Source organism: Bison bison, unplaced genomic scaffold, assembly GCF_000754665.1.
Source record: "Bison bison bison isolate TAMUID 2011002044 unplaced genomic scaffold, Bison_UMD1.0 scf7180017864050, whole genome shotgun sequence".
Lineage (NCBI taxonomy): Eukaryota > Metazoa > Chordata > Mammalia > Artiodactyla > Bovidae > Bison > Bison bison.
Genome location: NW_011494622.1, coordinates 4,537,570 through 4,565,102, shown reverse-complemented (window position 1 = coordinate 4,565,102; position 27,533 = coordinate 4,537,570). Strand labels below are relative to the sequence as shown.

At 41.9% G+C, this 27,533-nt stretch overlaps 1 protein-coding gene across 2 annotated transcripts in view; it reads right to left on the bottom strand.

Moving 5' to 3' along the window:
* The window catches only part of SNX25 (sorting nexin 25), a 91,299-nt gene extending 63,772 nt beyond the window's left edge, over positions 1-27,527 (bottom strand). The window contains exons 1-3 of one of the 2 annotated variants that reach the window (XM_010835770.1): positions 27,460-27,527; positions 3,649-3,733; positions 41-257 (exon numbers count right to left, since the gene is read on the bottom strand). In XM_010835770.1, coding sequence (XP_010834072.1) covers positions 41-257; positions 3,649-3,670 — 239 coding nt within the window. In that variant the 5' untranslated portion in view covers positions 3,671-3,733; positions 27,460-27,527. Of the gene's footprint in view, positions 1-40; positions 258-3,648; positions 3,734-27,459 lie in introns of those variants that run through there. The other variant, XM_010835771.1, reaches the window with a different exon arrangement.
* Between the last annotated feature and the right edge of the window lie 6 nt (positions 27,528-27,533).

Below are 27,533 nucleotides of genomic sequence, written 5' to 3'. Positions count from 1 at the left end.
GGGAAAGGGGAGGAGAGCCTGTCCCCACTGTAACAGCTCCCTGCCACTCGCCGCCTTCAGGTCACAGAAGTGAGTGAGCAAAGCTCGCACGACATCGTTGCAGACGACTTTGACCATGTCCACGTGGCTCAGCCGGTGGCGCAGCTGCCTGGCGACTTCCCAGAAGTCCTCGGACAGCAGGTGGTAGAGCTGGCCCTCGTCTCTGCTGAGGTTTCCATACCAGGACAGGATGTAGTCTCTGTAGCTGTAGTCAAACACTACCAGGAAGAGAAAGGCCGCGCGTCAAACGCGGGCGAGGGCCACAGACACTGAGAGCGCGCTCCTGCTGTCTGCTGCTACTTAACAGTCGCTTTAAAACATAAAGAGTGGAGAGCAAAACAAGGGAAGACACACTGTTTCCTGAAACCTTTCAAAACGAGGGATTCTTATCTAACTCGAATTTTGGGGGTGTGGAGACCTGAGGTACTAGATTTTCTTGGATAGCCCAATCTTTAAATAGTCTATCTTGGTACCCAACTCCCTGATTGGGTGTTTAATTTCAAATTGCTCTAGATGGGTGGAAATCACAAGGAAGTTGCTTTTTTCTGTTCAACACAAGCAAGAGCTGAACAAAAACATTAAAATTGTTCGAGAGATTGCCATATTAGATGATGGATGCACCATCATAAGAAATTTCAACACAAGCAGAGCATTTAATGGACAAGGATGACATGGAAGAAAGTACTTCCTGAGATGGTAAGCTGGGTTACATGACCTCCAGGCTTTCACATCCTTTTATCTTCCTTCTGGGCATCCCAGTGCCAAGCAGCAAGAGCGTGATGACACACACTTTGCCAATAAAAACACTGCTAAGTTCTTCATGCGCAATTCCTTCTCTCTTACTCTTCTATTAAACTAAAAGTTTTCACGCCACGGGATTTTTAGCTAATAACAAATAAATCTGCAAACCGAAGCGTTTGGAAAATAGAAGCATTTTTTTCTTTCATTAAAATTTAATTTCAAATTAAAGCAGGAAATTAAGAGCAATTATAAGAGACTTAATACTTAAAACTAAGATCTTTTCAACATGCTAAAGGATTTATGTGAAGGCCATATTCACCTATATAATATTTCATTACATTTGTTAACCATATTGCATATTCTGATTACTGTAACTCTGAAACACTCCTTTTGATAATACATTTTGGTGAGAAATGGATAAAAACGAATACTGGCAAAAATCTGTACTTAGTAATAAAGATATGTGCTAGTCACAGGTGTATCTTCTTTCAATAGTTCATCAGCACCCGTCTTCAAACTAAGTATCATAAAAATACAAAAGTACAAAACAAAGACACGATTCTATGTGTTATATAACTACAGACACTCATTCATGCAAGTACAAAAAAACCCAAAATATTTTAAAATATATCATCTGTGTCAATTCAAGGAGACAGAGAAATTCATGATAGTAAAATCATTTTATGTTCTTCATTAAGAAATATGCATGAGTAATGTAACAAACCACAGTAAGAAATGAAAGAACACTTATTCTCACTGCCAAGCAAACAGCTTTTCTTCTAAAGGCGTAACAGCCAACAAAAAATTCAATGCTGTTATGACTTAAATACATCTATTTTCTAGGACTGCTCTTCAAGAAATAAGCAGGTAAGAGGGGATCACAGAAGATTAGAGAGAATGGAATAACATGATTAGAACTTCAGTTTTAGTTAGATTAATCTGAAAAGACGATTTAGGGTAACAAGAGAGAAATACTAGAGGTGAGGAGACCAGTTTAAAAGCTACCGTTTAGTCTAGAAAATGTTGGAGAAGGAAATGGCAACCCACTCCAGTGTTCTTGCCTGGAGAATTCCAGGGACGGGGAAGCCTGGTGGGCTGCGGTCTCTGGGGTCGCACAGAGTCGGACACGACTGAAGCGACTTAGCAGCAGCAGCAGCAGTCTAGAAAATGTGATGTTAGGTAAATCTCTATCTATAAATGTTCAGAACAAGGAATGACTCCGTCTAAGTAAACAGTACGAGAGAGAGAGCCATTTTCCACCTCTGCCTTCTCCCCACGGTAACTCAGGCACAGTCTTCCATGCCCAAGAGGGTAGAGCCCCACAGGTCATAAGTGGTCCATGACCAGAGTCTCTTGGAACAAAGAACAGTCATTCAACCAGGAACTGCCCTAGTGATGATGACAGTAACAATTCCATTGATCACATAGATGTCCCTCTGTGGTTTGCAAAGTTTTCAAAAATGCAATTAGTAATTACTCTCTGTGTGCAGAAGAAAAGTCATCTTCTGGGAAGATCTGAGGTTATTAGCTTATGTCACTGGTGCATCTACTGATTTATTCAAGAAAAATGAACACGTATTTCATACCACTGGGTAAAGAGACGTGAACTAGATAAGTGGAGCCTATAGAGAGGGGGAAAGCCATGCTCTTTGAGGTACCAGCTATGCTTCTTTTGTGTCAGCATCTAATCCTTGGACAGTTGGAGTTCTACTGAGCAAACAGCAGGTACTTGATAATTGCTGAATTACATTTCCTGCCCACATTACTGAGATAATTCAGAGCAGTCCAGTGAAAATTGGGCTGCAGATCTAGTGAGATTTAAAAGTAAGTCAAAAAGACTTTTAAAAGTCTACCTTCTGCCAGTTTTCCAGGAAATGTAACTTGAGGAGAAAAACTTTTAAGGGTATCTGATATAGAAGAGTAGTTGCCAGTTCTCTCCTAACTTCATACTTAACACTGTGTATTTTCATCTGGAAAACCTCAGACTTTTTTTTTGTATATAATAATCAAAACTGTCAGTTTTTAGAAATTTGATTTTTAAAACATATTTTCAAAACTTTAATTTGATCAAAATATAGTCTCTTTTAAACTTTAATATGTGTAATTACACTTACTCATCCCCATTTCCAGACATATAACACTGTACCCGCCACAGTCCCCTTTCAATCATCTTTAATACAAGTTCCACATCTCTGTCCTTCATTCTTTTGTCAAGGTTGGCCAAGATCCCTTAATTTGGTTAACTGGTTTGTCCATGAGCAAGCCTGAGTGCATTTATTCCCAACACACTTTCTCTACGTATATCTATTAACAAAAGAAAAAAAAAAAAAAAAAAAGGCCTCCTGACACCTACTTCAAGTAACAGTGAACAACAGATTCTGGCTTCATATCGTGGAAGTACCCCACTAAGCTGGCTAGTTTCATGCGATCTGCAAATTCCTGCTTAATCAATGTTTAGATCCCATTCATTTAACTGAAACATGGATGTATTGGGGGGCTTCCCTGGTGACTCAGTGGTAAAAGAATCTGCCTGCCAATGCAGGAGACATGGGTTTGTTCCCGGGGTCGGGAAGATCCCCAGGAGAAGGGCATGGCAACCCACTCTGGTATTCTTGCCTGGAGAATCCCAGGGACAGAGAAGCCTGGCGGGCTACAGTCCATGGGGCCACAAAGGGTCAGACACAGTTTGCTGACTAAATAACAACTGGATGTATTTACTATGTCTTCAAGTAAAAATTCATGATGAAAAAAATCCAAATGGCATGAAACAGAGAGAGGATAGATAAATTTGCTGGAAATTACTATTTTCCTTTTAGAACATACTGAATTGCTTCCCGTGGTGATTATATACCCTCACTTAATCCTTACCTTCTTTCAGAGCTTTGTCCATATTATGAGAAATGACTACCCTTCTAGACTGAACTGACTCATTTGAGTTTCCATACACAGGACTCTGAAATATAAGAAGAAAAAAAGATACAGATTACTGAATAAATCACATAAATATAAAACCAAAAGTATGAAAAACCATTTAAACAGACGTTAAAATATTGCTTAACAGATTATAAGGTTCTTCTGGAAAAGTAAATACGTGCTTAAGGTTAAGAAATTTTTGAAAAAGAATTAAGGAAGGATTTTCCCTAGCAGATATCAAGACAGTGTGATGCTAGTGTAGAAATAAACAACTGAATGGTAGAAAGTACAAAAACATCTATACAGAAATGCAAATATATGAGAATTAAGAACATAATGAGAAAAATACTTCATATATTAATAACTCCAAACTGATTAAAGAGCTAAATATTTTCTTAACTAAAAATGTATTTAAAGGAAACAAAGGAGATGCTGTGTTTAATCCTGGGATGGAGAAGCCCTCTCCAAAATAAGACACAAAAAGAGTTATAAAGGAAAAGAAACCTGACAAATACAACTACATAAAATAGGAAATCTCTGTTTGACAAAAGATAACTATAAAATATAACTGACAGACAACACCTGCAAGATGTATAACAAAGGACTATTATTTCATATATACAGAGATCCCGAAACAAGAAAAATAACTCTAAAGAAAAAACCAGGCAAAGAAATTAAAAGAGCAATCATAAAAGATAAACACCAATCAATTTATGAAAAACAAATTGCAACCTCTTTTTTCAATGAGAAATGCAAATAAGTGCAATGAGACACCACCAGACTGACAAAGCAGTAGCAAAGTGTCATCTAACCTAATGTTGGCAAAGACATGTGGGAATGGCCATTTTCATTCATCGTGAGGGGAAACGTCCATTTCTAAAAGCTTTTAAGAAAACAACTGAGAGCACATCAAAATTTAAAAGCACTCTGTTTATTCAGCAATTCTACTTCTAGGAATCCAGCTAAGATAAAATACTTGCACATTTAAAAAAAAAGTACACATACCAAGACTTTCACTGCTATATTGACTCTAAGGGAAGAAATTGGAAATAAATCAAGTGTATCAGTTCAGTTGTTCAATCATGTCCAACTCTTTGCGACCCCATGGACTGCAGCACACCAGGCTTCCCTGTCCATCACCAACTCCCAGAATCAAGTGTATATCAATAATCAAAGAGTTAAATTGTGATGGTTCATGTTTTAGAATATAATGCAGCCATGAAAAAAGAATGAATTAGGGACACATATGCCTTCATGAAAAGTTTTCCATGATGGAAAATGTTTGGAAACACATATGCTAAACAATTAAAAATGGTTTCTTCCTCCATATATGTCTGTATAACACAATTTAAAATTTTAATTATAAAAAGGTACTAGTTGGCAAAAACAGAGAGGCAACATGCAGGATTTAAATCCCACTATCAGGCAGCTAAGGGTACTTTAAAGAGAAAAGCTTTTTAATTGATCACATTCCAAAGTGATCAAAAGTATATGTATATTGTAAGCATATGCTGGACCATGAAGAAAGCTGAGTGCTGAAGAAATGATGCTATAGAACTGTGGTGTTGGAGAAGACTCTTGAGACTCCCTTGGACTGCAAGGAGATCCAACCAGTCAATCCTAAATGAAATAAATCCTGAATATTCATTGGAGGGACTGGTGCTGAAGCTGAAGCTCCAATACTTTGGCCACCTGATGTGAAGAGCTGACTCAGTAGAAAAGACCCAGATACTGGGAAAGAGTGAAGGTGGGAGGACAAGGGGACAGCAGAGGATGAGATGATTGGATGGCATCACCGACTTAATGCACACAAGTTTGAGCAAGCTCTGGGAGATGGTGAAGGACAGGGAAGCCTGGCATACTAGAGTCCATAGAGTCACAAACAGTCGGACATGACTGAGCAACTGAACAACAAATACTGCATTGGGTGTACTTATTGGTTTCAGGGGCTTCCCTGGTGGCTCAGTTGATAAAGAATCCACCTGCAATGCAGAAGACCCGGGTTTGATCTCTGGGTGGGGAAGATCCCCTGGAGAAGGAAATGGCAACCCACTCCAGCCTTTTTGCCTGGGAAATCTCATGGACAGAGGAGCCTGGCAGGCTACGGTCCATGGGGTTGCAAGAGTCTTACAAGACCTTGTGACTACATCACCACCACCACTGGTTTCAGAGCATAAAAAGAAGCTAGTTATTACTGGAACGTAGAGAACTTTTTTGTGCATGGGAAATATTACAAGTGCTTAACTACAGAGCCACCGTCACTCAGGAGGTCTAAATGGCTAAGTGCCCTATCAGCTTCATTCAATAAGTGAGGGTGAGGAAAGCCCTCCGTTCTCAGGCAGCCACCCCAACACAGCTGCAACCAACCCCTGGCCCTGGACCACCGAACCCTGAGAGCAGAATTTCCAATGCTTAGCTTAGTTTCACACTATCTGTGGGTCAAACGCCAAGACTATCATCCACTTTTGTGATCACTGTTACTAAAAAAAACTCTTAGTGTTAAGATTCCTTAGTTGAAATACTTTTAAAAGCCTTAAGATGTATGTGTTACACTCAGAAAAGAATCCCTTTAGGCTACAAACTGGGCTTCCCTGGTGGCTCAGATGATAAAGCATCTACCTGCAGTGCAGGTAACCTGGGCTCAACCCCTGGGTCGGGAAGATCCCCTGAAAGAGGGAATGGTAACCCACTCCAGTATTCTTGCCTGGGAAATCCCAAGGACAGAGAAGCCTGGCAGGCTACGGTCCATGGGATTACAAAGAGTCGGACACGACTGAGTGACTAACACATATATACAACACTACAAATTAAGACATAATATTCAACACTTTCTCAAGGAATCATTAAAAAAAAAAGACAAAACCCTTAATCATAATCGTATAGACAAAAGCCATTTTATCCTAAAAGAAATATACTCTCATCTATCAAAAACTACTTTCTAGTTTCTGAGTAACTTGTTATAAAATTAAATGGTCAGGACATTTTACCGTAATTTTTAAAATTTTAGTTCATGAAAGGAAAAGACGGAAGAAATGAGAAGAATTTTTAAATTCTAGTGCTTTTTAGAACATCAGGCAGGTATTTAAACAACTTAATACCAATAGAGCACTATACTGATAAATAACTTTAACCACAGCTTCTCAAGCCTTTGGCGAACACTCTGGTATAGTTTTCCAAATATAGGTACAGCAGTTTCATGCACAATACTAACCAGATGATGAAATCACAGCCAAATGACGCTTAATTGAGAAGTTCCTGAATTCGGGTTCTTAAAATGGAAACTGTGTTTAAGGGCTGGGAGAGAAGCAGGTGTGAATACGACAACACATGCCTGAGCATATTTTGTACTTAAGTGTCTATCTTTACAGCTTCCTTCAGAACAATTTTGTGCTTATTTTTTACCTTTCCTTTCTCTCCCTAGTTACAGCTTTCCCAATTCTTACCATCTATCTGCACATTTCTTTTCTGTCTCTGCTTCCCACTTAGACATAATACCTACAATAAACATGTTTATCCCTACTCACTGTATTTGAATTAGGCTTTTATGCGCTTTAACTTAAAAAGTTTATGAGAATAACATTTTCTATGTTGCTTCTTTCTCTAAAAGCATTATCAGTTTTCCAGTCTGGTTCTGGAATTCCCTGCACTCTGTCCCCCAGGACCCTTATTAGGAGATAATAAAGAGTTCTTCAGCCCTGTCACCCCACAGCCTGATTGAGAGCCTGGAAGTAAGGAGAACAGGAAGATCAAAGAAAACATCATGGGCCCAAAGTAACTGGGTAACCACACATGGAAAGTCCCTTTTTTTAAGGATTTAATATTTCTGGAACCAGAACCTCTTCATGACTAAACTACAACACTAGAGTAGATTAGTCACTGCACACGCCTTTTCTTTCAGGTCACAGAGGGATGGGATTCACAATCAGTCATCATCCCAGGGTGGAGAGAGAGGAGAGGAAGCGGGGAGAAGGCCGGCAGCTAAGACTCAGGCACGTGAGCACAGCTGTGGCCCAGAGGGCTGTGAGGCGAAACCTGCCTTCTCTCTCCTTCCATTTATAGGTGTGAAAATAGGAACCGCTCACCACAGAGACTTCCCCAAGAGTTGTGTTCCAGCGAATGCTCGCCCCCGGCTCTGCACCTCGCAGTCCCTGCCCCTCCTCAGGGAAAGCCTGCGTCACACAACCGCTTTCCCAGTAACGCTGGTGCTGGGGAGTGTGAAGCACGTGCGCGCTGTCCTCAGCCCTCTGCCACAAAGCGTAAGTGACAGGAGGCTTCACCATTCCATCCAGAACTGCGGACTTCGAGTGTCGTCTGAGCGGTCAGCCCTAGCCTGGAGTCTGGCATCAGTATCCCAATACAGGGCTTCCCTGGTGGCTCAGATGGTAAAGAATCCGCCTGCAATGCGGGAGACCTGGGTTCGATTCCTGGGTTGGAAAGATCCTCTGGAGGAGGGCATGGCAACTCACTGCAGTATCCTTGCCTGGAGAATCCCATGGACAGAGGAGCCTGGTGGGTTACAGTCCATGGGATCACAAAGAGTTGGACACAACTGAGCATGTGCCAATACTAAGATAGAGGAACATCTGGTGAACCAGAATCCCTGCTATGTAAAAAAGATACACCTTATTCTCCATTTCATTAAGATAAATGAAACTTATCTTCATTTTAAGATTTAAACCTAGCTTGGACCCTACTTGTTGAGGTCATTTTAATCACTCAGTGAGTTCTCTGGAGAGAGAAAGTGAGAAGCCTCAACAAATAATTGCTCATTCTGAAAACGTTCTCCAAAGACAGGGCAAAACCTGAAGGCTTTGCTCTGATATACGAGTCTCAGCATCAGAGAGCAGAAGTCGTATCAACAAGTGCTGTCCTGAGTACCTACGTATCAGCTTTCTGTTTACTTCTGGATGTCAGCTTTTAGTCTACAGCCATAATATGCTCCAACTGTCTTCGTGTCAGAATTAAGACACCCTCTCCTGAGGGAACAAGATCTGGAGAGAGATTCCACGCAGACAGTTGGGTACCCTGACACTATTAGCAACGAGACAGCCAGGGGTGACCTGGAACCCAGCCGAGACACACACCTCATTTTCCATTGTTTATAAGGACGACACTGCTTACTGTGTTGCTTCCTGTGGGAGCAGAGACAGGGCTGGTAATTCCTTTCATGCCTATTACCTGGACGACTCAAATAAACAAGTATCTTTCTCCTTCACTATATGCTTCTATAATAAAAAAAATTTTTTTTATGTATTTTGGTTTATTTAAAAAAAAACTATACAGAGTTAATGGCGTGATGGGCATAATTTCCTGTAAAGCTACTGAAATGGTGATTTATCTTAGGAAAACAAACACAAAAACCCAACCATCATTAACCACACATTGCTGTCACATGGCCCAGTCTTCCCAAGTATTCGCAGCATCAGACAATCTACTGGGATCTTGTGACTAATATTCTCATTCTTAAGCTATGTTATTCTCAAAACCATGGCTCCTTTCAAACCAACCGTATTCTACCTCATCCTCAAAAAATCATGTAATCAAAAGCAAAGAAACAAAACGACCCACACAGATTCCTTCTCAGAAAGACAGGAAGGGACTGAGGTATGGAAAGGCCACCGGACTTGACTGAGACCCTGATGAAAGAGTGTGGCGTGAGTGGCAACAGCCCCTCCAGCAATGGCGTCCAGCCTGTAACTGCTGGCTTGAAGAAAGCATTTTGCAGAGTGCCTGGCACCTAGTGGCAAAGTACAACTATCATCACCAATAAAACTCAAAACAGGATCAACTTTCAACACACTGAGGCTAATCGGTTGGTTGGTTTTAACAGCTGATTGGATGGTTTTCTGAAGGGAAAAGAATTGTGGAAATGAAAGCAAGAGAGAAGGATTGAAAGTTAAATCACCAAAGTTAACACACAACTTAATAGAACATACTGTTCCTGAAGTATTTTTGCCTTTGAGGATGTACTTTCCAGAGAGCAAAGTGTCCGTTTCCTGGAGACGTTCTATCGTGTATGGGCCATTCTCTGTTACTGGTGAAGTATTCAAGTGTTCAAACAAAACCTGGTTTGATCAGAACCAGTTTCTTGGATTGTGCTTTATAATGTTTAACTGTGAAATAAAGAAGGTCTGGTTCACCTTATCGATAGATCAAACTGTATCCAATATATACTGAAAGGTTATCATTTAGGGAGATTGTACTGATAGAAAGTACTGGTTTTTTGTGTTTTCCCCCCTCTTAATCGAGTATAATTTCTGTTTTAGATAGAAGAAAGAAAAGCTACTCTCCGAAATTCAAACCTACAAATGTTCTCATATGCTTCAATTTCTTTTAAAATTGCTAGTTCTAATATATCTAGAGAGGGACACATTCTATAAATGTAAAGAATTAAAGCAGTCTATTCACACCATTATCCACAGATAATCCCTGCTGATATTTTGGTCTTTTTCCTCCTAGTTGGTGAGGCCATTTCTTACCATGTAACTGTGGACAACTTACTTTCGTAAGGGCCTCAAGGGCCTCATCCGTAAAAGAAAGATAACAATGGTACCTACCTCTTAGGACTGATAAGAGCATTGAATTAATACACATGAAGTGTTTGAAACTGTGCCGGGCAATGTATTATTAATTATAAATTACTCTTGGTACTTTATTTTCATATACTTTGGAAGAAATTACAACCACCACATTCACAGATTCCTGCACCTGGTTTTTCACACTCAGTATTTTATTATGAGCATCTTTTATGTAATAAAGATTTGGAATGTTTTGTTTTGAATGACTTACACTGTATTTTAACCATTCTCTTATTACTGTATTATTTACTTGGTCCTCAACACATTTTTCCAATTTTCCATGAAAAACCTATTCATTTCCATGCTATCGACCTAAGTGTAGCATTACCAAAACTGTTCTAAACAATACTGGAAATGTCTATGAACCACACAGTAGATTTGAACTCTGACTTCAAACAACTGTGTGCCTCAAGAATGCTGTTCTTATCTTTAAGGAGAGTCCTCTACCAGCCAAGGAGAAACTGATCGAACAACAGGGCATGGTGTGTATCGGATGCTGTGAAGCACAAATTACGCAAAGGTGAACAGGAACAGTCCCTGTCAACCTTTTGAACCTATAGTAAGTAACCTACATGCCTTGAAAGTCCAACACTATGGGGTGTTTCCAGATGGGAAAACGAGGAATGGCCACAAGAGGCAGGTGCAGGTCAGGCCTTCTCTATCCTCGGGGAGCAGTAAAGGAAACCACCCTGTCCTCCAGAAGCATAAATCCCCACCATGATTTCACCTGAAATGAACTTTGGCAAGAGATGAATGGTAGATTACATGGTGAGCAGCTTCCATAGCTTAGTACACACCAGTTATTGGAAGTATTGTTGTGTTCAGGCTAAAGGCCAACCCTGCCTGCACACAAATGTAGGAATCAAGGTTCTGTTTCTATTTTTATAAAGAAAGATAATCAGTTAGGTTAGCTCCTGAGACCAGATCCTATGACTGGGTATGAAATCAATTAGATCTTTTCTCTGAACAAGTATGAAACTCAAGTGTGCTTCAGGCTAGGGCACAATCCCATTATTACTACTAGGGCAAAAGCATATGACATCAAATGATAGCAGCAAGGCTTAATTAAGACCCAGAAAAAAGTTGGCTACAGTCGATTCTTTGCCATTTTCTCGCTGTGTTATGATGAATATGTCCATTTCTCTGAGATTCAGTTTAAATAATGTCTGTCCTGTTTATACTAAAGGATTGTTATGCATCCCAGAAGACAATGTGCGTGAAAGGGTTTTTTAAAGTGTAAGACTCTTAGTCGCTCAATCGTTGTCAGACTCTTTGAGACCCACGGACTGTAGCCCACTAGGCTCCTCTGTCCATGGAATTCTCTAGGCAAGGATACTGGAGTGGGTTGCATTTACAAAGCAGTATTCAAATACAGATCATTTTTACAATGCCAAAAGTCATAGTCCAAATTTTTTGCAATGTTAATCAAAGAATGATTATTGTTATATTACATGTGATTAGTGTTATGACATAGCATACTTTCAGACTTGACTAGCACAAGCAAATTCCTTTAATAATGTTTCTTGGTTATTCATCTACTAAAAAAATGATTATTAACGCAAAGGCAAAATCTCTATTAACTAATCAACAGAGGTATTTTTTGAGACAGGTTAACATACTAAGGGTTGTTTTTCCATTCAGTTGGACAAATTAGGTTCATGGGAAGAAAAAAAATGTGCTTCATTTCTAATGTCAAGGACTCAGATCTGAAGCTCCTGAGAAAACACACTCCACTTGATTACAAGAGAAATGTAAGTGTATTTCAAACCAGACACAGATTTAGAAACTGAAATTATAACATGCAGTTGACAGTACGCAGGCAGACAGCAGTATGTCTGAACTGGCAAGTAGAGAACAAGAGACTAGGCTGGGGGAGAAGAATGAGGAAAAAGCAAACTGGCTTAGGAAAGATCACTGATGACTGGCAGCAGCTTTTGCATTCCTACAAAGATTTGCCTAAGAAAAATTCTGCAGCCATTTTATCACTGGCTCACACTGTAATTGTGAGCTCATGAGGGAAATCAGAGGTTTTCACATTTCCATCAACTCATTCAATCATCTAACACGCAATGAGGACTCTGCGTCTGCCGCTTAGTTGGGTTCCAGAGACAAAGGTAAATACATTCTCTGTGCTCAGAGGGCTTAATCTATCCCTGATGGAACAGAAGCTCATAATCGAATAACTGATGAGCTCAAACACTGTGGGAGGCTCTGCTTAGGAATTCTAGCGTTCTTCCTATTCTAGGCTCTCTTCTACATTTCGCTCTCCAGCCCAGGTCACGGAAGAAAATCTACTCAAATATGCAATCAATCCAAGAGATCATTTCATAAGAATTCTGAAGTTCAGACACAGTGAATTATAAAAATTATTTTCATAAGAGTTCTTACTGAAACCACTGAATTGAAATGGAGACGATGCCAGCATGGTTGCCCCCGCTTCAAAGCTATCATGTAACTCAACAACTGGATGAGTCACACAGAACTGCTTTTTTTCACAGAGATGCTTTAATGAAAGCAATCACTTTTTTTTTCTTCATTACTGTCCCAAATACCCATAATACCACTCTTATTAAATTTGTTGACTAGCTTTTAAATGAAAACTGGTGATAAAATATTCAGGATCTAGCTGGAAACACATCACATTGGTGATCTGATTCAGTGAGATTTCTAATATTTTCATAGCTCCCTTGAAGCAAAAAGCTGAGCTCCAGGCAGTGGCTTTGATAACATACATGTACTAGATACTGATACGCGTGAGATGGATTACTGCCATAAAAATACTAGATGCAAAAAAAGAAAATACAATTCAATGGAATCTACTCAAAGAGACGGACTTTCACATCCCTTATAATTGGAGGGTAAAAATTATCTACCCCAGCCTAGATCTAGATCATAGAAATTCTTCCATTTCTATATAAAATAAATGTATAGAAATTCAAAGAATAAAACCTTCTCCTTATGAGAAACGTGGTGTTAAAGATAAGCTTCAGTGCAGCAGCCACTCCACCTCTGAGCAGAGAGGACAGGTGGTGAGTGTGGGTCCACAGGACAGGGCCGCCAGATACAGTTCCCAGTCTTCTCGGTCTCTGCTGACCTCAGGAAGCCCCCAGCCCCTGCTTGGAAACACATTAACTCATTTTCAAGACTCACTTGGGGATTTTGTTCTAATGCAGATTTCGAGATCCTAATTCAGCAACTATAAGGCATGCCTTTGAAACACAGCATTTTTAGCAAGAATTCCTAAATTATTTATGCATCTTTAGACCACATTTGGCGAAACACTGCTAAATGGTAGTGATGACAAAAGATTATGACCCCTGAGAAAAAGCTAGGAAGTTTTATTTCTTGGAAGATTTATTTTAATACAAGAGTGAAAGTGAGAGAAAGTGGAGTTGCTCAGTCATGTCCAACTCTTTGTGACCCCATGGACTGTAGTCTACCACACTCCTCCATCCATGGGATTTTCTAGGCAAGGGTACTGGAGTAGAGCCACCGTTTTACGTCAATTGGGACAGAGTCACAAAAGACTCACGGAATCTCTTACCACCTCAATAAAATTACCCTCGACACATCCTCCTCCTCACTATCAGCAATCAATCTGCCTCCCACTTACCAAGAAAGTCGAGGTGACCCAGTTTGAAACATCTCAATTCCCTGCCAGCCTCCCGGCCTACGAGCCTCTCTCCCTGCTCCTGTTTCTACCTCCTTTCCGTTAGTCTCGAGCCTGAACCCTGTGCCCTGACCCTGTCCACCCAGACACTGCCCTAGCCTGTTAGCATCCTGTCTCTGGGATCTTCAGGCTCTTCCTCTCTACTTTTCAAGATTTCTCTTTAACCCAAAACTGCGGTTAAATCTCTCAACTACAAAACTGCCCAAAGCACACCCAGCGCATACACACCTGTGAAGGCCGCCTTCTCTCCTTCTCAGCCAAGTTGCTAGGGGGCGCCGTGCACCCCATCTCTGCTTCCTCAACTGCCCCTCACCCCTCACCCAAGAGGATCAATGCCATGTCTGCCCCGTGTCCACCCTGCCCTCCCAGATGCCACCCACATGGTCTTCAGTGTCAAACTTGGGGTCACTTTCCCCGCCTCTTTCCGGACCACTAGCCAGGGAGAGGCAGGCCCACCCATGGGGAGGGCAGAGCTAAGACAGACAGAGAGGGGTGGTCCTGAGGGGGTGTGTCCACACGCAGCCTGACCTCCTCCGCGACTCTCCTACCTCTGGGTTATGTATCCTTTTTTAAAATTTTTTAAGAGCTTCAAGAAATTATTTAATAACCAAAATAACTCTAGGGATATTGAGAGAGGTGGATCCAGGTTTTACAGAGATTGGAATTTACACAGTATTGAAGGCTTTCTTAGAAAAAAAAAATACACAATTATGAGCACAAAGTTAGAGACAGAGATGGATGCTTATTCAGAATCAGGAAATAAATATAAGAAACTGAGCAGCCCGTGCAGGTGAACTCAAGCTTCACAACCTCACCTAAATCCACCTCCAAGATGTAGGTGTTCTCCTTAGCTCCATGTTTATAGATGAGATGACCGAGACCTTGGTTGAGTAAACCAATGTACCATATCTTAAGATAATAAATCTCATTGTTTAAAAAAAAAGGGGGGGTGGCATTTACAGGTATAAGTCATGTTTAGAAAACACGTTTAGAAAACACCAGGTTAAAAAAAGTTAAATGGGTTCCTTCACTTGGATTTCTCAGAACGTTAGTATAGCAGTACACAGTAGAAAGCTTCAAGAACTTACGTCTTCAAATTGATGTGACCCGCCCCCCTCGACAAGCCTCTCCTTGCCTCTTCTGTTTTTGCAGTGTATAATAACTAAAAGCATCTCCTAAATTAAGTGTCTACGGGTCACAGTTTAAAGAACTCTGATTTTTCCCAGAACAGAAGAAAAGAACGTATGACTGTTTGGTACAGTATAGACAGGGCAGAGTGGGAACCCGGAGGCTTCACTGTCGTTCCACAAGGTTCTCACACAGAATGGCAGATGGATCTCACGTTATATGCCAACTAGTAAAATCTTAGTAGCCTCCTGGAATGTTACGTTGAAAAGGATTCTGACGCTTCATCCGGACTCGGGGGGCGGGGGAGAGAAGCAGCCTTACCTGCTCAGCAGTGACTGTCATGAGCACAGAAGGGGCAGTTGTGACGTCATTCTGAGACCTCTAAAGTGACACTAATTCCTAAACAGATCCTAGAACCATCCCAAAGATGCTCAAGTTTTCTAAAACCTGAATCAGGCCAGACTAATCTTTAATAATTAAATCTTTCTTTAATAATTAAATAATTAAAATAACTGTAGAGGCTCCAAAATAAGAAAGACTTGGGTTTAATTTAGTTCTTCCACTTGCTCTGGGCACATGCTTTAGCCTCTCTAAACTTCAGTTTGGCCTTCCCACGGGGCTCAGTGGTAAAGAATCCACCTGCCAAGCAGGAGATCTGGGTTTGCTCCCTGAGTCAGGAAGATCCCCTGGAGAAAGAAATGGCAACCCACTCCAGTACTCTTGCCTCAGAAATCTAATGGACAGAGGAACCTGGCTACAGTCCATGGGGTCGAAAAAAGCGATATGACTGAACGACTAAACAGCAGAATGGCAAACCTCAGTTTTCCCATTTGTAAAATGAGATTAACTGTTCCTACCTCACATGGAAGACGAACATTTAACTGGGTAATGCATATACATACATACATACAGTAAATGCAATAAACATTAAGTTTAGCTATAGCAATTACTAAGGTATTCACTTTATGGCATTCACATTATGACTCCTGTGGTACATGTGTTTGTCCACTATACTCAGAGCCATCGGTTACAGTAAAATGAATCAAATGTCAGCCATAGAAACCATTTTCCAGAACCCAATATCAATGTCAATTTATAGGCTATAATAAGCAAATGGCAAAGCACTATTCAAAGTAAGTGTTACCTGCGTTGAAGGAGACAGAGTACATAAATGTAACTACTGAGTGGTTATTCTTTGCAAAAGACAGATCTCTTAACATATTTTTTCCAACCTCTCCATAGAGAAGGCCAAGACACAATGACCAAACCAACAGCAATGAGCCTCCCTGACACCTGGAATGAGTCTCCCACACCCCCGGGGGCATAGTTTTCGGTGTGAGAACCATGACAGCCCTGAGAAAACAGGGACAGCTGGTCACCCCACAAACAAATGATCAGCTGAAGTCCCAACAGCTACGTCTGAGTGTGGCTGTGCTGCTCAAAAGTGAGACAGAGTGAGTTCTTGAAATACTATTTCCCCTTAAAAGATATCAGGGCTCTTTGTGGAGAAATGGCTAGTTCCAGGTGTGAGCAGCAAACACTCAAAATGAACCTGATCTATTTTGCTATACCAGATAGCAAGAAAACTCTCAGACTTAGTGGGGTCATAATAAAAGGACTAAGGAGTCTACTTGAAAAGACTTCCACTGGCCAGAGATGAGACTGCCTTCAAATAAGAAATTATATAACAATAATTACAACTAATTGGAACCCATAAAATATATTCGAATTCATGAGTTCACAATATTTTTGCAAACACATAACTAACTGGTCACCTTCAGAGGAAGAGGGGGAACCAACTCATTATCTTGGAAAACTGATAATGGGAAAGAATCTAGTATTTATCCTGCTTTTTTATATGAACTGTACCACTGTGCAACCAAAGAGCAGATGATTGGAAAATGTCTCTTTCCAAAAAAATTCAAACCAATAAATAAGAAATGACAGAATTAAAACACCCCTATTGTCACCTCCAACAAATTAACAGATCCAAGTAACTGAGCATCAACAGCTACTAATAAAACAAACAAGCAAAAAATAATCAGATATTATGCGCCTCCTGATGAAAGTTCACACACCACCTACAGTCCTGCCAAAGGGGTCAAACACAAGTCTGATCTGGACAACAGGCAGGACATACAAAGGAAGAAACAACAAACTGAGCTGTATCATTCATGCTGCTGCTGCTGCTGCTGCTGCTGCTAAGTCGCTTCAGTCGTGTCCGACTCTGTGCGACCCCATAGACGGCAGCCCACCAGGCTCCCCCGTCCCTGGGATTCTCCAGGTAAGAACACTGGAGTGGGTTGCCATTTCCTTCTCCAAAGCCTGAAAGGAAGTCGCTCAGTCCTGTCCGACCCTCAGCGACCCCATGGACTGCAGCCTTCCAGGCTCCTCTGTCCATGGGATTTTCCAGGCAAGAGTCCTGGAGTGGGGTGCCACTGCCTTCTCCTGTATCATTCATATATTGTTGTTTTAGTTGCTAAGTCACGTCCGACTCTTCTTCGACTCTGTGGACTGTAGCCCACCAGGCTCCTCTGTCCATGGAATTCTCCAGGCAAGAATACTGGAGTGGGTAGACATTCCCTTCTCCAAGGGATCTTCTCAACCCAGGGATCAAAGCTGTGTCTCCTGCTTGACAGGTAGATTCTTTACCACTGAGCCACGTGGGAAGCATTCATATGCAAACAGCAAAATCCAGATTACAGGATGCTACAAGACAAATGCTCCAGGTTCTTCAACAGATAACCCACAGGGAAAAGAAAGGATACAGGGAAGACAATTTTTTTCAAATGGGCAAGACTAAACTATAACATCCACGGATGCCCATTCGACTGATAAAACTATAACAACACACAAGGAAGTGATTATTATGGAGTCAAGATGGCATTACTTAGGTGGAAGGGAAGGGGCTGCAATTGGGGTGGACATATAGGGGAGCTTCGGGAAGTTACAAGAGTATTGTCTTCATAATCACTCACCCAACTATACATTTATTTTGTGTAATTTTTTTGAAGCTGTATCTTCAATCTTATTTTAAAGGGTTTTTATTAAAAAAGGTAAAAGTGGGTAATTCCCTGGCAGTCCAGTGGTTAGGGCTGAGCACTTTTGCTGCCAAGTCCTGGGTTCAATCTTGAGTTGAGGAACTAAGATCTCACAAGCTGCATGATGCGGCCAAAAAATAAATAAATAAAAAAGGTAAAAGTGTAAAATCCACCATTTAACACCTTCTAATTCAAAGCACTTTGACAAATACCAGTATTTGTATCTTCAAATACCACCACATTGTTCCAAACAACCTCTGAAGGTATTTACTACTTCCACGTTTCAGATTGGCAGACTGAGGCTTAGAAATCTTAAGTAAGCTGCCCATTGTCCCACCATTATCAAGGCAGAGTCAGATTGAAATTCAAACGTCTGGCTGACTTCAGGACCATTCTCTGAATGCCTGTGCTCTGCTGATTCCCAGCTATTCATTTACTCAAGAAATGTTTACTGCCCACCTGCTTAATTATGCTAGATGTTAAAGAGACAGAGAGGAGTTTCTGCCTTCATGGAGTTCAGGGGTTAGTGAGAAGGACACAAGGAACCGTGCAAGTACCTATAACTGAGCCAAATACAGTGAAGGAAAGGTGCGTGGTGTCATGAGAATATATGCAGTTGGAAGACAGAGAGAGCTGCTCTGAAGAAGTGACGGCTGAAGCCCGAGGAGAAGTTAATTAGGCAAGCAGGCACTGGGGGCTAGAGACAGAGCAAGCAATACTCAGAGTTGACGTCAACAGAGCGGGCTTAGCACTCTGATGGCTGAGGATGGAGCATGAGGAGTAAAGGTAATTATGACAGGAGACCAGGCTGGAGAGCTATGAGGACCAGGAAGCTGCTGAGGGCTTTGAATTAAACATGGTGTGGAAGAGGGATGGGACTGGGCTTGCATCTTTAAGAGAATGAATTGGAGGAGGGACAGGGAGGCAGACAGAGATGAACTGAGGGGCTACTGCGGTCACCGGGGAAGCACACGATGATAGCTGGGACCAAGCAGGAGAGATGGGAAGAAGTAGGAGGACGTAAGATACTCCAGAGGTAAGGAGACAGGTCTGGAGGATGGGACTGCATGTGGGAAGGAAGGAGGAGATGTCAGGAAGGCCTCGGGCTTCCGGATGGAGGACTTGCAGAAGGTGCCAAACACTGACACAGGAGCAGTGGGAGAGGATCGGGGACCCAACCACAGGACACATGGAAACTTGGACTTGATGGTTTCGGGCCCCACTGAGAGCACCAAGTGAAAAGATCAGGGTAAGCAGTTGAATGAGTGAGTCTGAGTCTGAGCAGATGGTTATCTTTGGGGGGGCGCCCAGGGTAAGACTGCCTGAGAGCCAGATACTTCCACAAATGGGACCTCAAGAATGATCAAAATTCAAATGTAGGAAACAAAGCAACTTCCTGTGCTTATCTAGGGGTTGAAATCTCAGAAAGGTTCAGTGAGGTGGGGAAAAAAACAAATCAGAAGGAACAATATGAGATTAACAGCTGCGCCTCAGGAAAAACCCACTGCAATTTCTGGAATGTTTAGGATGTTAATTTCACGTCAAACAAGTTGGCACAATCTGCACAACTATATCTGCATATGAGGAGAGGCCTTCAGAGTAGTGGCTCAAGGTTGGAGACTCGAGAAAGCTCTTGACCCCAGGGGCTGCTCTGAGCCCGGGATACGCCCAGCCGCTCAGTCATCTCTTTTGCAGGGATAGAGAGGAGGTAGAAAGAGGTGATGGAGTATCTTCACAGGAGATGCAAACAGATGTAAGCTCCTCTCAGCTTCCATTACAAGGTAAAAACTAAGTTTAATTATACTCGGTGAGAGAAACAAGGCTATACTGTCAACTTCCTTAAAGCACATAACATGTCTTCAGCTCAGGAGGAAAAAAAAAGAAGGACCAAGCCCTCCTGGATCTCCAGTTTGAGGGAACTGAGAGAGCAGGAGCCAAAGAAGCAACACGCTTTTTCACAGACTGGCTCGGGTGACACAGAGGAGCTTCTCTCAAATGTTCTGCAGTCACCAGGTACAGAAGAACATAAGTGAACACACTCATGTGTGCAAAATCCTGCCTGTGGGCTGGCAGAAGTAAGAGGAGGACTGCAGGATGAAGCTCGGCGTGAGCAGACAGGGGCAAACTCACCCACACCTACAGGGTGGGTGAGGACTACAGCAAGGCAGGCTATTTTAGAAATGAGTACCTGTTAAAAATGCATCCAACTTTCCAAGAGGTGTAGTCTACACTAAAACACAAAGCTTACTATTAAATAGATCCTAGTGACCTAAACAAGTTCCAATGTCTTATTCTAAAAGTGCACAATTCTTTCTGGCTTCCCCCTTGGCCTTGGAGCCATTTTACTTGGAGTTACCATATTCATTTTTCTCTACGTCCAGCTCACGGGTGTTCATACATGGAAGCCCTGGGCTGGCTGACAAATGGACTGGGACTGGCCAGTGCCTAGCATCACTAATAAGCACGGGCCAGCCCTGGGGACAGAGCCCACACACGTCACCTCCTAAATGCATTCTCACAAAGCATTATTCCAGCTGAGGAGCCCACCAAAATGCAACCCAAAACCCACTGGGCTTTCTGGAAAGCTCCACTGTGTTTGGAGAAACTAAATAAGCACACACACCAGGACTAAAGGAGGGTGTAAGAATGATTAACTGAACCCAGCCCCCAGGGTGCCCAGCAGAGTCCCCAGGAAGGGCTGTCTATCTACCCCTGTCTTTGGTCACTTCCATGCAAACAAGCAACCCTCATTTAGAAAGTCACCTAACAGTGAAGTTGGTAAAAAATACAAGCTCCAAGTTTGCAAGTTTTTCTTTCAAAAGCAAAGCTGTAATTAAAAAAAAAAAAAAGGCAAGTTTGTATGTATGTCATGATTTTAATACTAACAGGCTTCCACAGACATTTCCTTCTCTAAAACCTAAGCCCTCAACACCAAACTTGCTGAGTCATTTTTTTAGTACAAGTGTGTGCACTATTCTGACTGCACAAGGGCTCAAACATTCTAAGGAAAGTAGGGCACTTCCTACCCTCAAAATGATAAGGTTGGGAAATGAAACCTAAGGTATCTTTAAGAAGGCAACATTTAATTACGAAAGCTGACATCGTAGCATGTGTCCAAAACAAAACTGGCTTAAGATTCAAGGGAATTAGAAATAAATCTCTTGCGAATGATCAGAAATTTAGGCTCCAAGTAGACTGCTCAAGCTTGGAGACTTTGGTCTTCACACTGTGAAGAAACAGTAGGACCCTTAAGTTTGGGGCTGAGTTTATTATATAAAGAGAATGTTAAGATGCTCTTGAGAAGATTCTTGAACCCATCTGTAATGATAACTACCGATAATTATCATGAAAGAAATCTCTCACAGGAAAGTCACCGGAAATTTCGCCCATCATGACATTAACATGAAAGAAACATGAAAGTCACTCTTGGCTGTGATCTCCCTTCACACAGCTTCCGGCCTCCATTCACACAACTTCCATTCACACAACTTCTGGCCTCCATTCACATAGCTTCATTAACTCTTTTTTTTTTTTCATTAACTCTTACTTTGTATCACTGCAACTGATTAGCGCTTCTCCTCCAGTATCCCCTAATCACATTTCCATTTAGCATGTCCATAACCCAGCTTTGATGCCACACTCCAGAGTCCAAAAGGTATGAGGAGCTGCCCTAACAGCAGACACAACCCAGCCCTACTCTCTCACAGCTGCAGGCTTCCACAACCCCGCCCAAGCCACCTCTGCAATCCCGCCTCCTAGGATTCATCTGATTATACTCACCAGCAACTCAAACCCGGAACAGTACATGTATTCTGTCTCTAAAACAATTTCCTAGGGGGTGCTTCCCAGGTGGCTCAGTGGTAAAGAATCTGCCTGCCAAGCAGAAGACGCAGGTTCAATCCCTGGGTCAGGAAGATCCCCTGGAGAAGGACTGGAAACCCACTCCAGTTTTCTTGCCTGGGAAATCCCTTGGACAGAGGAGCCTGGCAGGCTACAGTCCATGGGGTTGCAAAGAGACAAGACTTAGCGACTAAACAACAACAGGGAATCATACTCAAAATCTGGTAATAATTTAGGATACAATATGAAAAAATACAATTTTCTGGCTTTGTTTTAAGTGAAGTGAAAATCGCTCAGTTGTGTCCAACTCTTTGCGACCCCATTCCATACAGTCCATAGAGTTCTCCAAGCCAGAATACTGCAGTGAGTAGACTCCCTTCTCCAGGGGATCTTCCCAACCCAGGGACTGAACCCAGGTCTCCCACATTGCAGGCAGATTCTTTCCCAGCTGAACCACCAGGGAAATCCTTTTGGTTTTGTACAAATTGTGAAAATATATATATGCCTCCTTCAGACAGCTTTGCTAAATTCAAAAATACATGTTCATCATTTCTTAGAATACATTTGCTGGTTTCGATGACCATTTTTTTAATGTTCCAGGTTTAATCATGAATTGTAGCTTACTACTTTGAAGTTATCACTCTTCATATGTAACTTCTGATGTCTACTAACCCTAAGAAATAGTTCCTTCATAATAAAGATACATAAAATAATTTTCTTTTATGTGTAATCACTGTTCATATTGTTTTTGAGTATGTATTTGTATTTGCTTGTATATACATAATACATATCTGGAAGAACAATCAACTGTTAATAATGGCCGCCTATAGGGGAGATTTATTTTTTCAATGCATATCCTTTTATATGTTTTCCTTTTTTCTATTAAAGCCATGTGAATCCATAACCTGCAAAAAAAGTTAAATTTAAAAATTATGAATAGATGAATTTAAGGTAAACAATTCTTACACTACAGTTAGATTTAAGGGGGTTTCAAAAGCCATCTTGCTCAAAAACATTTTTCCCAGTAGCCACCCTGACTTAAATCCCCCGGTCAAAAGACAACCTAATAATCTGAAGACAGTAAGTATATTACCCCACTGTCCACTATCAAATTATTGAGGATTAGTTTATCACATTAGCATAATAAAGGAGCATCACAAAGAGGCTGTGTATAGTCTCCCTACATCTTGGTTCTTTTCCTTTTTCCCTTGAGTAACTAAATCGAGTTTGTTTTACTCAAAAGAACTTTTATATCAGTAAAAGAACTCATTTAGGGATTCTAGAAGTCCCACCCAAGCCAAGTGGCGCCTTGGATTGCTGTGTGAATGTTTTTACTGTCTCTATAAACATCTGCCCTCCCCTCCAGTCCTCCCTATCAATCTAATCTACTCAGCCTGAGAAGGCAGGGACAGAGGGCATCTTGTTCATCTCTGGATCCTCCCCAACACTGAAAACACTGCCATCCACTTAATCCAAAGCAACTATAGAAGTTCTCAGTGACACCTACCTTGAGATATTCTTGCCTGGGAAATCCCATGAACAGAGGAACCTGGAGGGCTAGCCCACGGGGTCCCAAAGAGTCAGACAAGACTGAGCAACTATACACCGCAAGACTATGATCCCTTCTCTAGGGAACTGTGGCTGAAATTTCAAATTTAAAAATGTCAGTCGGATACTCAAGTCTGCTCTCATCTCAAACAATAATCCATTCATTAGGGACAAAAATCCATCCGTAGAGAACCTACTATGTGCCTAGCACTGACATTTAGCAACTAACTAGGCCAAAATGATCTCCCAAGATCGGAAAAGCAATATGCAGCAGATATAGAGGAAATGCTTATAAGCTTTGATGAACTCCTTGAGCTTTTCTGTCTAAACTTGGAAAAGTCTTTCACTAATACTTTCTTCACACAGCAGTGGACTTTAGTTTCCCATTATGCTACTAAGCACCTTTGTGGACTTTCTTGTATCAGGCCCCCAGTGTTCATTTGTCCAGTGCTCATTTTTAACTTAATGGTATAAATCAAGTGTAAATCAAGAAACATCTAATAATTTACCATGTAAAAGAGAAAAATCCATAAACTATGTGAGTAACTGACATCTTAAAAAGTTATTCCTTATTTTTATCACCAAAATGTAAGAAATTATTCCTTTTTTCCATCAAGATGCACTTTGTACCACTGGTCTAGTAACGAAAGTAAGGTTTCTAAACTATTGATTCATTATTCCCATGTTTTTCTTGCTGTTGCTTTGGTTAGATCATGTGCTAGAGTCAGGTAACCACAGCTAGTGAATCTGAGGCCTTTGGTCCACGTGAGCTGACAGGTCTGGCACAACACCAAACTACAACCTTGGACTAAGAAGCACCACACTACGGCAGCCTACTCAGCAAAGCAGGGCTAACAACTGTGCCCCAGGAGCAGGCCAGCCCCAGAGCATCTCAGCTCCAGCCAGCTGGCCTGCACCAAAGTTCAAGTTTTTCTAAAGTGAGGCCCAGAGAGCAAATGTCAAGACTTAAGCATCAACCTTCCTGACCTTACACAAAGCTTTTTTTTTTTTGCCACCTGAATATACCACTGGATGTTCTTTCCACCTGAGTTGAAACATCAATTTTACTACTTTAATCAGTAACGATTGCCAGCCAAGTAAAATAAAATTCCTTGCACATACGTGATGCTCAATAAACACTAGGTTAACTGAAGGGGGAAAGCCCTCAGCTAGTGACCACAAACTGACCTAATTTTTTTCATTATCATCAGCAAACAGTTTTTGGAGCTCCTGCAAGGTACAAGGGATAACAAAAGATATCAGTCAAGGATCTCAACCACAAAGAATTATGACAGCCAACAGCTACCTTATAAAGCATGCAGGAGCATTTGAACACGTCTAGACATGAAAATACCTACTCCCTTCTAGTTTAGTCTTCTCTGGTTGCCTACTTTTAATAGTGTATCCATTTTTTTCCCTCTAGAGAAGAAAGTCAAGAAGGGAAAAAAAAAAAAAAAAGGATGGACAGATAGGATAGATCCTAGTGTCTGACACACTCAGCAGATTCTAGAAGAACCTGAAATATACAAGAACAAATGAGGATTCTTTTCTTAATGCTGAATCACAATTTCTGTAGTAAAGTAGTCACTGTATCTTAAGAGACACCATTTGGTTCACTACAAAACAGCCTCCCCCTCCACATATGTTAGATGACCCGTGTGGTCCAGCTCCTACCCCCACAGAACTGACAGATATTTTACACTACACCACATGCTTATGCTTCCATTCATAAGGAGCATTTTTTTAAAAACCTTAAGCATAAGTTATTGGAAATACAGCACAACGAAAGGCTTGAGTAAACTGCACTGGTACTGTAAATATATATAAATAATTTTAGACATGGGCTTGATCCCTGGGTCGGGAAGATCCCCTGCAGAAGGGCATGGCAATCCACTCCAGTATTCTTGCCTGGGAAATGCTATGGACAGAGAAGCCTGGCGGGCTACAGTTCATGGGGTTGCACAGAGGTGAACACAACTGAGTGGGCACAGACATATGAATATCATATGTGCATACACTTTAATTCTAGGTAACAGAAAGTAAACCTCCTAATGTACTTATTTTCCTACTTAATGCTGTAGGAATCTGAATTCAAAAAGAACGACCAATAGTCGCCTGTCCTTAACTTACACTTATACCTCTTCCGCTGCCTGAAATTTTCAGGTAGTATACATGAGAGATCACATAAGCTGCTTCCTTTTCTGTCACCTCTAATGTAGTATTTTCTCTGCTTCCTCTACTAAAGCATCTTTCTGGATGATAACCTAAGTTTTCTCAGAGGTACAAGTGAGCTGGGAGCTTTGGGGGAATGTATTTTCCAGGAAAAAGGGAGGTAAACCACCCGTGAGGCTTCCAGGACAGAGTGACAATACTAAGGCTTAGACCCTGACCCCACCATCTAAACTTCCTGCCCCACACACCAGGCACTCTTAATCACTTAACTCTTAATTACTTCTGGTTTCATAAGCATTTAAGCATTTATCACTACCCAAAAGCAACACATTTCTTTGTTTAATGCCTGATTCCCCCATAAGTATATAATCTCCAGAAAGCAGGGCTTTTGTTTGTCTTGTTGATTCAACCCCAGCTTCCAAAATAATACCCAGTTTCTGTGAAAGACTCAATAAATACGATTAAATACACATGAAATAGATTACAACATCTTAAAATACTCTAAAGAATTGTAACGTCATTCACAGATCAACAGTAAAATTCTGGGGTCTTTTATCATTGTAGGGAAAAAGCAAGAGGAAAAATACACCTACTCACCAACTCTTGCTAAATTAGATATAATAGCTGGGTGAAGGTTTTTAAGAGAAATAAACACAGCTAGTTTGGGGCTATTTATGAAAACTGAAGTTCCTTTTCCTCAACATACTGAACAACTGCTTAACTTAATGGGGATAGGCGCCCCTTTACCTACACCTCTTTCCCCATTATTTCAGCTCTGCTTTCTGAACTAACACACTGAGGAAAGGGTCCTTTTGGCGAAGAGAGTGAGATTAAAAAAAAGAAGAAGCAGGTCGTATTATAAACAAACACAAAACCCAGGGAGTAATAATGCTTCTAACAAAATATTCTTACGAAGTTGAGCCACAGCCACTTCTCTTACTACAGAGTGAGCAATTTCAGGTTAATGACAGAAGAGTTCAGTCAAGAGGTAAGTCAAGCTACGACAGAACCGAGTTTCTTTTCAAGGGTTGTGAAAGTGAAGCTGCTGGGAGGTAGAGAAAAAAAGCAGCGGTTTGGCACTAAGGAAGTGGAGAGATTTAAAACATTGTCTTTCCCTGAATTCCTTAACCACCGTTCTCCACTATATCGCCACACCCCACTGATGATAACGTTCCTTTCGATGCAAACGACAGTGATTTCGGGCAAACGACAGTGATTTCGGGCATCCGTTTCCTAAATCACTGAAACTGCGATACTTATCCACATGGCGGAAGACAGGACAGCGTGATTTAAAAAAAAAAAAAAAGCGTACCCGGGCTTTCGGCATGAGGTGTAGCGGGCGGGGGACCTAAGCCAAGTCAGCCCCTCTGCGCCAAGTTTCCCGGTCTGTAAAAGGGCACAAAAGTTACCTCCCACGGGGAACGGTTACCAGAACCCAGCGTGACGACCGGCCCCAGGCGCAGCGCCTGCGTACAGAGGCCGCCCCGCTCCCCAGCGGCAGGGCCACAGCCAAGATCTGGAAGGATTATTCAGCTCCCGAGCCTGGGACTGAGGATGGAGTCGAGCAACTAAGTACATCACCTTGCTAGCGTGCATCTCGGCCCGCCCCGCGCCGAGCCCCGGAGCCCGCCCCGAGCGGGGGCCGAGAGGACGCGAGCATCTATCTCCCCGCCGGCCGGCCCGGCCCAGCCCAGCCCCCGCTTCCCCGAGAGGACCGGCCCGCCGCGACCCCCCGGCCTCCCGGAGCGGGCGGGCTGGGCGAGGCCGTGGGCCGGCGCCCAGTACTCACCTCCGGCCGGTGGCGTGCGGCCAGCCGTCTCCAGGCGGCGGCGATGTCAGGCGGCGGGGCTCGCGGGCTCCGGC